Here is a 17,356-nt window from a genome sequence, read left to right as displayed (position 1 = left end):
CTCCAACAGGGCCCGTCTGTGTCTGTGGAGAGGAAACAAAAGTTCCTCATCTTCACACGCTGATTTGACGCGGAATTGCGACACATAAAAGTCCCGCCGGCGCAGAACCGCGACACTTGTAACCCTCCACATCTGGCAGCTCCGAGGAGGAGAAGACGAAGAAGACGTGACTTGAGTTTGTGTTTGTCCAACGATGAAGAGGTGAGTGGAGCAGACACACACACACACACACATCTGTACCGCTAAGAAATGTTAGGCCAACAAAAGTTCCCCAGCAAGGGACCGGGATGTTTTTCAGTATAAAGTTTGAAAGATTTTAGTTGCGCTGCGTGACGTCAGTAGTGAGGAAACCGAACCCACCCGCCCTTTCAATGAGGTCTGACTCTGGACTGTGGTGTTGGCGAACTGGCGCTGAAATAACCGTTCGCTGTGGGAAGTGTGGAGCTCGGACTTCTACTGTTAAGACACCTCATATAAACCCCCTGACACACACACACACACAGATAAAAACCCCTGACACACACACACACACATCCACGTCTATCTGCTGCACAGGAAGTGTAACAGGATCCTTTGCAACATCTTTGATTGTTTAGTGTTTCCAAACATTTGGGTGCAGATGAAGAAATACTTCCACTTTACTCACAACAACCCTCCCCCCCCTACTACCTTCTCGGTAGTATAGAGCTTTGAGGATGAGGGTATGAGCACGTCTGTCAATGTCTTACTCACTTTTACCGTTAAAAACCTGTCCTTTGGGTAAATATAACCTCCAGGCTGGACTGGGACTATAAGCTCACAGATCTCCATGATATGTGACACCTTCAGCCCAACCCTGCCACATGTAACAGGCTGCTGAGGGGTTATTTATGGGTGAAAATGGGTGATTCTGCATGTGTCCCAACTGTCATGTTCAGCCTCATGCCGGGCATTCTTCAGTGAGGGGTGTGTGGTGGGGGTTTTTCCTAAAATGGAGCTGGGTTTTCCTGACTCCCAGATCCCCTCTGTCACTCTCCCAGCAGGTCTGGGCATGTTCGCAGACAAACTCTGTTGGGGTATGCAAGGGTAAGCCTGTGGTATGAGCACTTCATGAAGACATTCTTTAATGGTCAGAGAGGTTATTCATACACAGACCAGTTCCTGGACTGTAAGTTTTTTAGTTCCCAGCAGACGACTCCTTTACTCTCTGATCTAGCGAAGATTTAAAAAGTTGCACTGGAGGGGCGGCCTTGTGATCACTGGCTTATTGTTATGTATGTTGTAAATATGCATATGCTGGCTATTTCAGTTTTACTGTGTGGAAAATGTAAATCCATTCTAAACAAATTCTTCCTTTTTAAAATGTTTATTTTTGTTTTAACATGTAACACTTAATGATCAATATGATAGAATTAAACAAAAGGAAACAAACCTGTGCATTTTATGGTCAATATATGTTGAGGTTCTTGTTTTGCTGTGGCCAAATCTGCCCCTTGTATAGTGTTGAGTAACATGTGACTTCTTCTGTAAATGCTTTACTGTGCCACACACCCATTACTAGAAGCTATGGTTATTTTACTGGAGTGAATTTTATGTTCTCAAGGAAAATTGGACTCTCACACACACACACACAATGAAGAAATCTCTCACTTCCAGAGACGTGATTAGTCGTACCTTCATACATACATGATATTTCTTACAGGAAAGCTGGTGAGAACCACCTTACCTCAGATACCCCTCAGGCGTGTAAGGAGGAATTATATTGTCTCCGCAGAGCTGGTTTTAAAATTAAACTGAAATGTCAAGAGCGACTGTGGATTTGAATTAGAGTCCAAACAATTGTTGATTTGCCAAGAAAAATTGGCTGATATGTGCCTTTCACAGACATATCAATATCAGTGTTTATGTTTCCGAAATACATCAGAAAACCATTGTTTATTTTCCCGATTCAAGTTCTACGTATTTGGTTGTATTTCAAATTATTTGAAGTTATTTATAATAAAGTCTAGGGTTGAAATGTATCAGGGCTCGAAAACAAATACTTAGGAATCAGTGTCAGATTTCTTTACTCATATTTTTACCCAAAATCCACATTGGTCGGGCTCTATAATAATATTAATAATAATGTTTTGTCATTGTGTCTGATATCAAATTCCTTTCTCTCAACAGTTTCTGACCTCTCTGCAGCTGGTCTGACTGAAGTTTGGGGACTGACAAACATGCGTTCCAGTTTGGATGTACCACCGAGCCGCCTTGGCAGAGGAGGAACTGCCATCATCCCCCATAACAATATCAACAGAGAAAACACTGGAAACTCCGGTTCCCAGTATGCTCTCTGTGCTCTCGGTGTTGGGCTCATCGCCCTGGGAATAGTGATGATTGTGTGGAGCGTCGTACCCGCAGACGCATCCAGTAATAACAGTAGCAGCTCAGGAGAAGCCATTGACACTGGGAGCAGGAAAAATAAAGCGTCGTCTGTGGCCTTCGTCTTGGTGGGTTCTGGGGTGGTCATGCTGCTGTTGTCCTTGTGTGTGGGAATGAGGAACAAACAGCGAGAGCAGCGGAGTCTCCTGGAGGCCCAGAACAACGGAGGAGTGGCAGATATGGAGCAAGAGGAGAGAGAAACGTGAGTCCAGTCTTGATTTTTCTAACTAGACATTTGTACATTATGAGTAAAATGATATATCTTTTCCAAAAAGACTGTTATTGTTCTTGTCATGTGTGACGAGCCGGGTCGTGACATCATGTCTGTGAGGAGAAATTTGATTAGACCATGTAAACTACCCGTGTTAGACAAGGAACTGTGTAGATTCTTTAAGCTTGTTTCCTTCAAAATGTCAGAGTAATGTATCTGTGGATTTTAAACTCTAAAGTTAGTTATTTCGCTCAACTTCGCCCGATGCGCATCTCTCAATCAAAACAACAGAAAAAGCCCTAAGCTGTGTCTCAAATCAGGGCTGCATCCTTCGGAGGACGTGGTCTACACAGCCCACGAAGACCGCCTCCTTCATGGGCCGCGTAGACAGTGAAGGCCGAAGTGAAAGGAGATGGTCAGGTCTACAGAGGATTTCTTTTTTTTGGCATCACCAGCTCCTTATTGCTGTTGCCCAGCAACAAAGTTGAAGTTAGACATGAAAAGAAGGTTTTAATGCCCCTTGGTTTTTTAAAATTCGTACTCAGGTTGCTTGCCAGTGCCATTACCTCTTTGAAAAACAGTTTGTACCTGAAGCGAAATGAGGTCGGGCCAGGAAGGATCCGTTTGTTGATGCTTTCATTTCTTGGGGATGGAAGGACACATTTGTTGGCCATATTTGAAGGAGCCTCCTAAACGGGAAAGCTTAGATGCAGCGCTGTGACGCAATTGGTCTACAAATGCAAACTCTGAAGGATGAAGCCCCTTAATTAAGGCACAGCTCTAGTTTGATGACATCATAAAACAGTGTGGGATCATGGCAGTTGTTGTCTTCACCACCATTTCTTGTCCCATAATCTTCTTGGGACGCTTGTTTACCCTGCGCTTTACTAGGAGAGCTTCACCAAGTAAACAGCAATGAATAAGAGTGATCCATTACGAGAGACCAATGCAAACAGTGGAGGGAAAAAAATTGCTATCTGGCTAACAGTGGGTTTTATCTTTCTCATATGCCGTTTGACAGAGGTAAAGCCACGGGTAAAGTTCATATGACGCAAATAACCAAAATGAAATGTCCTGTCAGCTTGAATAACATTTGTGATTTGTGATTTGAGTTTGATTGAAGATGATATTCATATTATTTGTTTAATAAAATTCATGTTGGCTAATTTTAATTTGTCATACATGTCCGCAGTCCTGAGGAACAAGCCCAGAGGTATGCTGTACCCAGCTATGAAGAGGCCGTGGGCAGTGGCAACTACCCCATTCGTCAGAGCAACCATTGCCCAAGCCCCTCACATCTACCTTCCTACGACGACCTGGTTGAAGTCGATAGAGTGCAGTATGAATATGAGGGATCGGAGGTCCCAAATACCGGATCGCAGCCACCTGCCCCGGCTTCCACTGCTCCCTCGGCTGCCGCCTCCGCATCAAACCGTAGAGCCGGAAAAACTACCCGCAATTTCCTCCCCATCAAGATCCGCAGGATTAAATCAGAGAAGCTGCACATGAAAAACATTGATAACTCTCAGCCAGCAGCTGGAATCAGTATAGAGCCGCTCACTCCACCACCGCAGTATGAAGACAAATTGCCTCCAATTTAAGATCAAGTTGATCAAGTTTAAAAACAAACTACTGAACTTCCTGGAATCTGCTATGATCAACTTCCGTGGATGTAGATCTGCCTTGACCAGCCAAGACCGGAAAATGGCTCTTACTGCAAAACCTTCTCAGTGGCACTTTTTAAAATGTATTTGTCAAAATGTGTCCTGAATGCCACATCGCTCCAAAGCAAATAACAGAATAAAACTTTATTTTTTTAAGTTTTGGAATCTCTGAAACAGCTTTAGACACTTGGTGATGAACACAGTTGCTGGATCATTTCTGGGCACGTTGGATTCAAAGCAAAGCAGCCACCAAATGCAGTTTTCCCTTATGTTTAAATAGTTTTCTGTTTACCCGACTGCAACTGCCATCCACTGTGCGCTGACTGCACACACAAGTTGACAGTGGAAGAGATCATAATACGTCAGTGAGCGATCACAGTGAGGATTTGGGTGCAGGGGACTCAGTTTGTGAAGCGAGCAGTGTTGAGCGTCTTTGGATGACTACTGCCAGCAGCTTACCAGATGTAGGCTCCACAGTGGGCGACTTATAGCTTTGTATGTCCTCAGCTGGTTTGACCTGACGTGGTGCTGCACAGAATCTCTCCCTCATTGTCGTCAATATTTGTACAGTTCATTACAATTCTCATAGAAGATGACAGACTATATGTTTTAACTGGTGTTAAAGATGGTCTACTGTGCTTTATACAGATCTGCAGTCCTGCCCTTCGTCCATTTTAGCTTCTATTTATCTTGCTTTTGGTTCAGTCTCCTCTGTGTGTCTGCCTGAAAATAAATATTGATATTTCATATTTTAAGATGGAGTGCACTGGCCGGCACCATATCAGCAACTTGTATTTTTAGTTAAGATAATACAACGCTTGTTTAGCATTTATCAGCTACACTGTAGAAAGAAAATTGTAGAACCAACTTTTAAGAAAAACTCAAATTAGTAACACACAAATGATGTTTTTTAGAAATTGTGTTAGCAAAACTTGTTAACCTTGAGTTGCACAAGCATTATTCATTTGTGTGTTATTGATTGAAGTATTTTCTTTTTCAGTGAACAGGTATGACTCTACCAAAACACTGTGGAACATGAAATTGTTGAATGCTTGCAAAATGGCAGTTGTTTAGTCATTTGGTATCACGTCCCTGGAATGTTAATTTCCAGTACAGAAGTATATTTATTTAACAGAAGAAAGAAGAACTTTTCTCTTTAGAAACACGTGATTAAAAACCCTGCAGCACATGAAAGGGCCACGACCTGTGAAACAAAAGCTAGCTTAAAAACAGGGGAGAGCTTCATGAGAGCTCCATATGATGTTATGGTAGATGGTATAAATAAGCAGCATAAGGTCCACAATGCAATGCTTCAATGATTTTAGTGTCATATTTTATGAGAGACACCATGAAATTGTACTTTTTCTTCCTTTGAGAAGTCGAGGGCACAAAGATGCCAAAACAAACTTTGCCCTGAGTTTATCGATATATCATGGCTAATGAGATAGCAAGCAGTTGCTGAACTATACAACTTGAAACTACAGAATAAATAAACATTCCATTAGAGGGTAACTTGTTAGTTATAAGTACAAATTTGAAATGCTTTTTAGCCATGGTTTAGTCTATATGCTTCTCTTATTAGACTCAAACATACAATACATGCTACATATGCAAAGACGGTTGGTTGTTTAAGTACGAAACAAAAGGCCATTCAGGATTATAAATTAGCTGGTCCCTTGGCTGTTATTAAAAAAAAACCCACAATGAACTGTATTCAATGACTTATATTTATATTTACTCTCACATCAATGGTCACCATTAAGTTATCGTTTTATAGGAAAGAAACCATTTCCGGTAGCTTGTGTCATTTCATGGTGTCTGTAGTAGTGGTGTAGTGGTAATGCTTACTAGGGTTGGGCAATAACATAGTATCACTAATTACGGCAATATAATATTTATCTCTAGTAATAAAATAAAAGTCCAATATATGTCAACATATTGCTTATACATGTGCAAACACAGTAATTGATGTACCTCAGTGTTTGAGAGTTTAAACTCACAACCTCAGGAGCAAAATGAGTCTTCACAGAAATAATGTCACGTTTATCTTGATAATTATCAATATCGACCGATATTAATATTTTTATCTGGATATAATTGTTGTCCATATTACTCAGCCCTAATGCTAACTGCTAACTCTGCTGCAGAGTGCAGCTGTCTTTGTGTTGTACCCACTAATATACAGTTGCATGCCCACAGCAATATTGTTGTTCCTCCTAAAGCGTTTCATATGACTCGTAGTGTGACTGAACCTGAGCCGTAGTGTGGCTCCACCGCTGCAGAGAAGGAAGTGTGTGTGTGTGGGAGCACGATGGAAGCAGCTTGTGAATGGTTGAGAGCCGCCGGCCGTAGCCATGGTGAACGCTGTGGAGCTGTGAAGGCAGCACTGTAGCCTCTAGCTGCTGCTCTGGGGCGTGTTTTTTGTTCTTCTTGGAGAAGACCAACAGAAAAGAGTCTTTGACTGTGCAGCTGCGCCATAATAACAGCAACTATTACTCACTCTCTTGCTCAACACATTGCCGGCCACAGCTCAACCCGCAGCCCTGTTTTCACTTAAACGTTTGCAGAGAACAAGCACAAAGAGAAAAGAGACAGCTTGAGAGGGGAATAGTTTTGAGTTCCGTCATTGCACACTGCTTCAAAACTCCTGTGAAACAAGCCCTGCTTTCTCCTTCAGGTTGGACAACTGAGGCCAAATTGAATGATTTACTTTCATTCGTTTAAATGTTTAAAAATTGTTGAAGCTGCACAAGACGTCATCCCTGAGTTGCACATTTGTTATTGTGTAATGTGTTATTCATGCAGAAAAGCTGACATTCATTCAACAGCTGGTTGTATCATATTGTATATTACCAGGTTTTCTGTTGAGCTGAAGACAACGAGGTCACTTGAGATTTGTCATTAGGACACATGTTCTCATCTCTGTCTCTTATTATTGGAGTTTAAACTCGTCACACTATGTGTAAATTCTGTATGTGTCGTCATGTTCAGAACTGCAGACGGACTCATTGTACCTCACTGGCAAAAGAACCAGAAAACTGCACAACTGATTTCATTGCGTCACACTGTTTTACTTTAATGAATGACAGTGTTTTGATTCACCAGTTTTATTAAGACAAGTGGCCAAAACACTCATTTGATGTCAGTTTCCTTTTTTTTTATCACCTAAATATATATATATTTCTTTTTATATGTGCTGTGAAAACATACTTTTCTATGATTATGTTTATTTGTTTGTTTCTCCTCTTGACGAGCAAAAACTAATTTTTATCTCATGGATATTTTATGAGAAATAAAAGAAAGTTTGTTAATTACTCCTGTGTATAAGAAGTGTGTTTTGCCATGGTTATTGAATCATTGTGAATATAATCCCACGTTGACTTGTACGTATGCCAAAAATCCATTGGACACGTTGTTTTCAAGCATTGTTACTGTTCACCAATCCTCTAATATGCAGCTACTGTATTTAAAACTGGGGGTCAGATAAATGTCTGGATGTTGTTATGGCCCACATACATGGATATGACTTAAAGGGATAGTTCACCCAAAAAATGTAAATTCACTCACTATCTACTCACCTCTATGTTCATGGAGGTTTCAGGGGTAAACAGTGTTGCTGCCAAATCCAATACAATTGAAGTAAATTGTGACCTCATCTTCAAACGTATATAAACAGAAGAAAATAAACAAAATGCCTCCATACTGCTCCTGTGGTGTCATCCACGTGTCTGTAAGCCCCGACATTCAAATATTTTGTTATTACGTTTGAAGAATCGGTCTTCATTTAATTCAATTGTATTGGATTTTGCTGCAGCACTGTTTAGTCCTGAGACTCCATAAGTGTTCTGTGGACTTAACACTTCACCCACCCCTCCATCGGCATAGTGGTGAGTAGATAATGAGTGAATTTTCATTTTTGGGTGAACTATCCCTTTAAACTGCGTTCTCAGCACTGATAAACAGCATCTCCATTATTTACAGTAAAACTGAGACAACACATTGTTGGTGATTGTTGTTCTTATTGCAGTAAAAAGCACGTGGATAGTTTCTTCAGTAGCTGGTCACAACCTGCAGAGGGAACAACAGAAACATAATTATATCACACCTCCTTTCTTTGGAAGCCGAGGCCTGTGTTTGCTTCAGGCCACACATGTTTATGCTGGTGTGGTAATTAAAAAGTAAAAAGTGTTCCTCACTGTGTTGATCCAGCTGATGTAGGAGTTGACTTTTGTAAAGACGGTAGGTTTCTGGAGGACATTGCAGCCCTGACCGGAGCCGAAGCTCACCACGCCGTGGACGTCCCAGGAGCCATCGGGGTTCTGGCAATTCAGGGGGCCGCCTGAGTCTCCCTGTAGGTCAGTGCACACACACACACACACACACACACACACACACACACACACACACATACATTTTAGGCTAGCAGTTTCATAGACACTTGGCTACCAATCTAAAGTCTTTTGTACCACGCATGTTGTAAATTTAATTGTCGACATTAGCGATTAACTACCTGTATTCGCCCATTAAATTATTGTTTCACGCCTTATAAGATGACCCTAGCATGGTTAACTCACGTTACATCCTGCAGTGATGCCGTCTCCGCCAGCACAGACCATCTTGTCTGTGGCCAGGACGCTCCACCAGTCGGGCTGCGAGCAGATGTCGTGGCCAACGACTGGCAGGAGAGCCTGTTGCAGGATGTCAGCCAGAGGACCTTCGGCTGTGGGGGAAGAAACTCAGGTAAGAAACAAGATTCTGCTTTACTTCTCTTTACTTCTATTATTTCAGAAGAAAGTGTTGTACTTATTTACTACACTACATTTATATAATAATTGCAATTATTTTCGAGTCAGATAAAGATACAATAAAAGAAAACAATAAGCTTATAAAGTGAAATATATTGTATTTGTTTACTACATAACATTCAACGATACTTAAAATATTTTTTATTCAAAAGAAAAAAATATATGCAATAAAATAATATACTTTAATATAACCTATTGATATTTTAAAATGTATTCATAAATAGGACTCATAAGGGTAGCTAAATTAGATACAATTTACATTTTATATGCATTGTACAATATCAACTAATGACATTACTAATTGCTAATCATATTAATAAACATAAATATTGATGACATATAAGTGCAGTGTCTAGTTGTGTTTAGCAATTTCACCTAATGTACATTTCCCCTCAGTTATCCATTATATTTGATTTACTGTTAAGATGAAACGTTAAATATTTTACAAAACGTTAAAAATTACAGAGAAAAGAATCTGAAATATTTTAAAGAAATGACAAATTTATGTGTATATATGTCTAAGTTGTGTAGCAGAAGATTGCTTTTTTTTATTGTAACAGACTATAGTGTACTGACTGTGAAGAAAATGTTCGTATAATATTCAGAATATTTGTGATGATTGCAGTTTGTTTTTTCTGCTGAGGTGCGTTGACTCACTCAAGAGTCGACCCCAGCCGGTGACGTAGCAGCGAGAACCGTGCTGCAGGGTGACAGCCGGGTCTGGGAGGCAGGCCGGCATGATTGCGTCAGAGAAGGTGACAGGGGAAGACAACTTGATCAGGGCGATGTCGTTACTGCAAAAGCAGAAACAATTCACCCACGTTCAGGAAGTGAAGGTAAACACAACTCAGCACAGGTTACATTCATACTTTGCTGCAGCAGATTCTCCAGTGCATCACCGATGTTGTGTTTACACTTGGTTTACTCTGACACATTAGGTGGCATTGAGCTGTGGCTGTTACCGGCTGAGCAGAATGTTGTAGTCCTCATGAGTGATGATTTCAGCCGCACTCAGAGCTACGGATCCCTCCTCGCTCGCCTTCAGGCTGTGTTTACCCAGCTCCACTCTGTAGTTGTAGCGGTCACTGTGGGATGGCAGATGACAGGGTGTCCCCTCTGGGATTTAGACACTGGTATAGACTTCTCTGCCTGTGTGAATCTGTGATTAAGCTGACAGCTGATCACAAATGCTTGGCTGTCCTGTAGGGGTGATGCATGTCTGTTTGAGTCACTAAATGATTTTAACTTTGCCTTTTTTAAATTCTTTAATTCCCCAGAAAAAGCTAAACAAATTTATGAAAAAAATGATTTCTGGGCAAAGGAGCATTTCCTGGCACAGAACTCTGATCTGGAATAAAGTAGTATGTAGAATTACTTTCATGAACTGTACATATTGGATCACTGTGGAGATATAGAGTATACAGTGACAAGAAAAGGTTAGTTTGGAAAGATCTGCTGTAATGTATAAATGTGTCTTTAAAAATCACATCTTCATCTAATATACAATATTGAACAAAGACTAATACCTGCAGTCCTTCCCCATATTTAAACATTTGTGAATATATTTGTGAATATGTGAAGCCCTCTGCTAATGACATGAAGACCAGCTCGTTACAGTTTGTAAACCTAGAGGCAGATTCATGACACACAGTCAGAGCTGTGGTTTACAGCTGCATTTACTAAAAAAAACAAAAACACATTTTGAGTTGGCTTTTCACAGGAAGCATCTACTGATGTGTACCAGGTGTACCAGGCCCCGACAGAAAGAGATTACAGAAGACTTACTATCTGATGGTTGCATATGTATTCATGAAGACTTTGGATATTCATCAGTCCACAGTTTGACAAAATGGAGATGATTGATCACTGTGGCTACTCTCTGCTCGAGTGCGCCCCGCTAAGACAACTCCAAAGGTAAAAAGCTGAATATTCAGTGAGGAGCTGGCTTTTGAATGTCAAGGACGACGAAGCTGCTGCTCTCCAAAAGAAAAAAAAGAAAGCTGAAGTTTGTGAAAGTGCATTCTGATGCTGCACAACACAACTCTTTGTGGACTGATGAGACAGGTTTGTTTGTTTGTCTGTTAGTCAGCAGGATTACGCAAAAAAATGGTTACGAATTAACATGACACTTTGTGGAAGGATGTGGTGTGGCCCAGCAAAGAACCCACAACATTTTTACTGCAGATCTGGATCAGGGGGCGGATCCAGAATTATTGAACATTGCCTGATAAGATAATCTTTTAACAATTGTCATTGATTGTAATTCATGGATGTTGTGAAAAAATCAGACATGTTTAGAGGACTTATATTTATGAATCTACATAATAATCTGGATCCAGTGAATTTAAATGTTGTTTCATTAGGGAACTGTTAGGGCGTGGTGGAGGTACAGTATGTGGTGGAGGTAGAAACACAGAAAATAACCAGATCGGGGTCATACTTGTTCTTGCCACTGTTAATCAATTCTAAAGATTTTAAAAAAGCACTAATTTAAATAAAACTTTTGTGGAGTTTTAATTTAACATTTTATAAAACAATAATATTTACATTTCCGGCCAAAAACAAGTATATTCAAAAACTAGAAACCAGAGGATGAAATCGGAAACAGTGGACCGTTAATAATTTATATAAAATCTGGATCAATGCTGTGTTGTGATTTTGATTATTTTGACTTAATATTGACAGTTGTCCTTTAATGTGAAGTAAAACTGACCTGATACAGTGGGCGGCAGTGAGGACCCAGAGAGAGGAGATGAGGGTTCCTCCGCAGACGTGCCTGTAGCGCCCACTGCTGTCTGACTGCAGCGAGATCTGAGAGGAACAGGACAGTGGGAATTACTACTCTTAACAATTTTAACACCCAACAAATCAATTCCATCTATCGTCCCTCTGAGTTTGCTCTGGGGGAGAAATCCTCATCACACGTTCAGCGTATACTGTAGAGATCTGGAGCTTGAACGTGTATAAGTAGGTGTTAGTACTTGTTTATATCGCGGTGAAATGAAAGCGTTGAGTTGATAATGTTCTGCGGTTGCAGACTTTACCTGCCAGGGCCAGCTGTGAGGCCTGACCTCTTCTCCTGCCACCACCCTGCTCGGCACAGGGGGGAAAGTGGGAAGACCACATCCGTACGCTACGACAAGATTATTAATGTATATTGTGCATAAAACAAGCATAAAAAAGCTTCTTTTTTTTCTGGCACCTTTTTGATTAATTATAGATATGAAAAATCTAATTTCAGTGAAGCCTAACCAATAACCACTCTTTCAAATAGAACATGATTACTAGTACTCTTTACTACTGTCATAAGGGACTATTTGTCTGGATTATGCAACAGCAAATGAGATTTTAGTAACATATGTGAATATTGAATCTTTCTTACCAGTAGCTACCACCAAAGTGAGAACCAGCAGGCTCCTCATGGCTGCAGAGTTTGTAGTTTGAGCCTAAAACTTGTGCTAACAACAGAGGGTGTATTTATACTGTCGGCTAGGAACTTCTATCTGGTGTGTGGACTGACCTGAGCGACACATAAAGTCAAACAAGTGCTGTAAGACTGAGGATACAACATGTGGTTGGTGATACCATTTTCCCATCACTGATTCTAGTTGGAAAAGAGGAACGTTTTCTTTTAAAGGAAAAACCCTTAATAGATTATATATAGAATTAGAAAAAGAAACACTCCTGCTTTAGGCTCAATATTCAGAAAACCTAAGTTGCTTTACATTTTTTCGGGAAACTGCAGATCCGCTAATTGGTACAACATATGATACCAAGAATAAAATAGAAAAAATAACACAAAACTTCTCATTTCATTTAATTTTTATTTCATTATTTATTCCACACCACTGTCCTCTCAGTAGGCCACCATTTTCTGTGAAAAAAAAAAAGATAGACACATGTGAGATTTATGGCAACATAATGTTTTCAGCAGCAACTTATTTACTGAAATATTATCCTTATTCTTTGCCGGTTTAATCTTTGAAGCTGGAATAAAATAGCTCAAATAACAGAAGTTTAGTCAAGGAGAGAATTTGGTCATGGACTTACAGAGCTGATCCAGTCGCTGTAGGAGCTGACTTGGGTGAACACCGTCGGCTTCTTGGGGAAGTTGCAGCTGAGGCCGGAGCCAAAGCTGACGATGCCGTGAACGCCCCAGGACCCGTCAGCGCTGCGGCAGTTCAGAGGGCCGCCAGAGTCTCCCTGAGCCACATGAGAGAAAACATATGATCCCAACTTCCACGTCTAACAGTAACTTCTTTTATAGAGACTCATTTCTAATGCCTGACAGGCATTCTTTAAATTTTTTAGACCTTTTAACACACACTGCAGGGCTGAATGTTATTTTCAAACAGTGTGTAAATATAACAAAATCTTTTTTTTGGACAAAACATCAGAATAGGAAGTTAAAGGACCAAAATATAAATGAACTTGCTGTTTGTAAGTGTAACAATTAGTCTCATTATTTCACAAATTTCAGAAGCTTAAGTTGAAATATTTAATTCAATTGTTGCAATTGCAGACCTTGCAGTTTTGCGTAAAAAGGACTGAAACCATAATCAATCATTAATAGTTTTCTGTTACATTGCTGACATTTGTGTGAAATCTTGTGTAGGAAGTTTAAATAGAGATGGAACAAAATAAAACATTAAAACAACATATTTTTGGGCCTTTTCTCCAAAATAAGTGCAGAATTAAGCAGAAACTTAATCATAAGCAAAATAGCAAGAAAATCTCCTGCTGTGTCAATAGATTGTTGTGTTCAGTTTAGACCTATGGTTTAAACTCAGACCCATATGGAGTTTTGCAGCCAATGCCAATAGGATATTAGGGACTAAAACATTTCCAATGTTTTCATAAAATGTAAACATATGTGCCTTCTGCATTGTTTATTTTTTTTAATAAAAGTTGTTGTTATTGGCCAGCTGATTTATCAGTTGGGGTCTAGTCCAGTTTAGAGAATTGGTGTGATTAACCATCTTATACAATAATGCGATCATGTCATTCATTAGTTCAGACTCACGTTGCAACCAGACACGACCCCGTCTCCGCCGGCACAGACCATGGTGTCTTTCACCTGAGCGCCCCACCAGTCAGGCTTGGTGCAGGTGGCGTGGTCCACGACAGGAAGGAGAGCCTGCTGCAGGATGTCAGCGATGGGACCTCCGGCTGCGTGGAGGAGAGATGCACACACTGGTGAGACCTTCACCACATTAATGGATGGAGATTTGACTCATACAGTGCGGCTGGATAACAATACTTGGACTACAGTATCTTTGAGTGTGGTGAGTTTTGTCATGCTGAAGCAATTATTTATTTTTACGATTTTTTGGGGGAATTTTTCCTTTGAAAGGACAGATTAAGCATGAAAGGGTAGAATGAGAGGGGGTTGAGGCCCGCAAGCTGGAATCAAACCTGCGGCCTCTGTAGAGGTTATTTATTTTATGTGATGGATTTGATCAATATTGTTGCTATTTGGCAAATAAGTGAATTTATAGTGTTTTATTTCAGGAAAGCAGTAATTAAAATCCACTCAGTATCTAATCAAGTCAACCAGAGACCGCAAGCGACTAAAATTCTTGAAATTACATGTACTTTGTTTGCAATAAAAATAACGATAACCAGCAAATATGTAAGTGCTAGAATATTGTAACTAAGTTATAACATCTTCGTCATCTTCAGAAAATAAGCACTTTGAGGCCATCTGACATGAAATCACATGATCTAATAGTGCTTCAATATTTACCTTTGTAATACAGTACATAAACATTATTTATAATCCTGTGAACAGTCTATCATATTTTATTAAAACTGCCATAAATAATGTTTTCTCAGCCGAAACTGTCACCCAAACCATAACATAACATTTTTCAGTGACCTGTTTCAAAGAATGAATGAGGGACTGGGAACTCACTGGAGATGCGACCCCATCCAGTGACGTAGCAGGAGTCGTTGTGGGGGAGGATGACGCCTGCAGCAGGGAGACAAGCTGCCATGATGCTGTTAGAGAAGGTAACGGGCGTCTCCAGCTTGATCAGAGCAATGTCATTACTGCAGAGGAAACACACACACACACACACACACACAGAGATCCATCATAGACTCAACAAACTGAAATCATCCTTTTAGATTTCAGCAAACTCTCTCAGGGGTAATGTTGTACCGGATGAAGAAGGGGTTCCACTTCTCATGCACAATGATGTTGGCGGTGCCCATGAACACAGCGCCCGCCTCTGTCTCGATCAGGTTCTGCTTTCCCATGGCCACTCTGTACTCCTTGCTACTGCTGTTAAATCCACAAACAGAAGAATATAAAGCAATAAGAAGCTTTTCAGAGAGTGAATTTGTGAACAATTTCAGCAGTTTTCTTCTAAACCCAATAAACAGCCAATTACCATCCATGTTATGAAGATTCTATGTGGAAACATATGCCTCCCTGCAAGGCTTTTAATCTTCTAGTCTTTTCTTTAATAAAAAAAAACATGTGCTTGAAGATATTAAGGCTTCAGCTAACTTTGGTCTCTTGAACCAGTCCAAATGTGTAAGAAACAGGTTAAATCACCTCACAATTCAGCACTTATGGACAATACAGCCCACACCATGTCACTGATAGCTAATATTTGTGTCAGTGTGAGGATGCAGGTATAATCATTCATCATGAATCCTTTTAGGCTCTACTATCTCATACCTGATGCAGTGAGCAGCGGTGAGGACCCACTGGTTAGAGATCAGGGTCCCTCCACAGGTGTGTCTCCACTCACCTTGTCTGTTATACTGCAGGGAAATCTGAAACATGCACATGAACCCAATCCATTATTGCAAATTTTTTTTTGTTCTTTTTTCGTGTGACATTTTTTGGGTCCTTGGATGGATGATGCAGAGACAAACAACAATTCATCCTCACATTCACACTTCAATTTAGTTTCCAGTTAACTTAACCTCAATCCGCATGTCTTTGGACTGTGGGGGGAAGGTGGAGTACCAAAAAACACAGATACAGGAAGAACATGCAAACTCCACATGACACCATGACACTGCCCCTGCCACCCCTGATATCTTCTAAATCTCTAAAGAAACTGTCCTATTTTTCTACGCTGTGCTGTTTAATGTATTCTTCTACTTAATTTGGGTCATGCTACTGCACTATAAGCACACTATAACTGGATTTCTAGTCTTTTACTTTACACAGTCTATCCGTAAATCACCTTATCTTCTTCTATTTATCTAATTCAATTATTGTGTAAACCCGGGTCTCTGTGGAAGGAAAGTGAAAACTCCTCGCTCAGCATGTTTTACCTGCCAGGGCCAGCTGTGAGGCCTGACGTCCTCTCCTCCAACCACCCTGGTCACCACAGGGGAGAAGGTGGGCAGACCGCACCCGTAGGCTGAGGGGACACACAGACAGACAGACAGACAGACTCTTTTCAAATTGTGAACTGGTGCACACAACTATTAACCTGCATGCAGTTGTTAAGTCCTTCCCTATATTTCAGATCTTTTATCTTCCTACGAGCCAGGACGCAGTCTGAGATCCTCAGGACATTACAAAATCTAGGCTGAAAACCAAAGGAGGTAGAGCCTTTGCCCCTACACTTTGGAACAATCTCCCAGAAGAGATGAGACTAACAGAATTGGTAACCTGTTTTATCTCTATTAAAAAAAGCTTTTATCGTAATATGTCTATGACTTTTATTATCTGTATCTTTATTATTATTATTATTATTTTACTCTGTCTGTGACTTTCATACTGTTTGTTGTAAAACACTGTATTATTATTAAAAAGCTGTAAAACCAAGTAAGCAGAGATTAGGCCGTAACAAAGACGTGTGTGACGTTTTAGCAACAGAAAGAGACTCACCTCCAGCAACGAAGAGAGCGACAACCACAAACTTCATCATTTTTGAATCTCCACAGTTTGCAATAAAACATGTCACTTATTTATACCTTTCATAATGTTACATAACCTTCACAAACTGTGTCAATTGGAAATTTACCCTGCGATAAATCTTGATACTGAGGTGGAGCTAAGAGGAGAAATCAGAATGCCAGAAATAAACAGGAGGCCAAGGCCACAGTGCCCCGCACTTCTATATGATCTCAAATGTGTTTGTTGAGCGAGTTAGCGGAATGAAGGGTGTTTATCTTTTATCGTTAGAAGTTCACACAAAGAACCTGGCTCCGAATCAAATGTAGAGCTCAGCTTTGAGAGAAAAATACTGCCTCATCCATCATATGACTGTAAAGTATTCCTGAAATGAAGGTAAGCAGTATTA

At 40.4% G+C, this 17,356-nt stretch overlaps 3 protein-coding genes across 3 annotated transcripts; 1 reads left to right on the top strand and 2 right to left on the bottom strand.

Annotated features, from left to right (window-relative positions):
* tmem51a (transmembrane protein 51a) lies at window positions 1-5,028 on the top strand. Its single transcript, XM_034590643.1, has 3 exons — window positions 1-201; window positions 2,149-2,605; window positions 3,807-5,028. The coding sequence occupies exons 2-3, from the start codon at window positions 2,199-2,201 to the stop codon at window positions 4,213-4,215; spliced, it is 816 nt and encodes a 271-aa protein (XP_034446534.1). The 5' UTR covers window positions 1-201; window positions 2,149-2,198; the 3' UTR covers window positions 4,216-5,028.
* Window positions 5,029-5,200: 172 nt separating this feature from the next.
* On the bottom strand, window positions 5,201-12,649 carry LOC117764676 (chymotrypsin-like elastase family member 2A). Its single transcript, XM_034590645.1, has 8 exons — window positions 12,466-12,649; window positions 12,128-12,216; window positions 11,797-11,894; window positions 10,046-10,168; window positions 9,741-9,877; window positions 8,853-8,998; window positions 8,475-8,627; window positions 5,201-8,346 (listed from the first exon to the last, which is right to left on the bottom strand). The coding sequence occupies exons 1-8, from the start codon at window positions 12,503-12,505 to the stop codon at window positions 8,329-8,331; spliced, it is 804 nt and encodes a 267-aa protein (XP_034446536.1). The 5' UTR covers window positions 12,506-12,649; the 3' UTR covers window positions 5,201-8,328.
* A 243-nt stretch (window positions 12,650-12,892) lies between these two features.
* Window positions 12,893-17,042, bottom strand: LOC117764675 (chymotrypsin-C-like). The gene is made up of 8 exons (XM_034590644.1): window positions 16,942-17,042; window positions 16,380-16,468; window positions 15,772-15,869; window positions 15,247-15,369; window positions 14,998-15,134; window positions 14,107-14,252; window positions 13,134-13,286; window positions 12,893-12,957 (listed from the first exon to the last, which is right to left on the bottom strand). Exons 1-8 carry the CDS (start codon window positions 16,979-16,981, stop codon window positions 12,940-12,942), a joined length of 804 nt encoding a protein of 267 aa, XP_034446535.1. The 5' UTR covers window positions 16,982-17,042; the 3' UTR covers window positions 12,893-12,939.
* Between the last annotated feature and the right edge of the window lie 314 nt (window positions 17,043-17,356).

The sequence above is a fragment of the Hippoglossus hippoglossus genome, chromosome 7 (genome assembly GCF_009819705.1).
Source record: "Hippoglossus hippoglossus isolate fHipHip1 chromosome 7, fHipHip1.pri, whole genome shotgun sequence".
NCBI classification, from domain to species: Eukaryota; Metazoa; Chordata; class Actinopteri; order Pleuronectiformes; family Pleuronectidae; genus Hippoglossus; species Hippoglossus hippoglossus.
This window is presented reverse-complemented; position numbering and strand designations above follow the sequence as displayed.

Excerpts from the sequence above, each read along its gene's own strand:
- tmem51a (XM_034590643.1), top strand. The coding sequence starts at position 2,199 with ATGCGTTCCAGTTTGGATGTACCACCGAGCCGCCTTGGCAGAGGAGGA. Across the intron at positions 2,606-3,806 it reads GAGCAAGAGGAGAGAGAAAC|TCCTGAGGAACAAGCCCAGA; the intron begins GTGAGTCCAGTC and ends ACATGTCCGCAG.
- LOC117764676 (XM_034590645.1), bottom strand. The coding sequence starts at position 12,505 with ATGAGGAGCCTGCTGGTTCTCACTTTGGTGGTAGCTACTG. Across the intron at positions 10,169-11,796 it reads ACTGCCGCCCACTGTATCAG|TGACCGCTACAACTACAGAG; the intron begins GTCAGTTTTACT and ends GCCATCCCACAG. Across the intron at positions 9,878-10,045 it reads TACAACATTCTGCTCAGCCG|TAACGACATCGCCCTGATCA; the intron begins GTAACAGCCACA and ends CTGCTTTTGCAG.
- LOC117764675 (XM_034590644.1), bottom strand. The coding sequence starts at position 16,981 with ATGATGAAGTTTGTGGTTGTCGCTCTCTTCGTTGCTGGAG. Across the intron at positions 15,870-16,379 it reads CTCACAGCTGGCCCTGGCAG|ATTTCCCTGCAGTATAACAG; the intron begins GTAAAACATGCT and ends TGCATGTTTCAG. Across the intron at positions 13,287-14,106 it reads GGGTCGTGTCTGGTTGCAAC|GGAGACTCTGGCGGCCCTCT; the intron begins GTGAGTCTGAAC and ends CATGTGGCTCAG.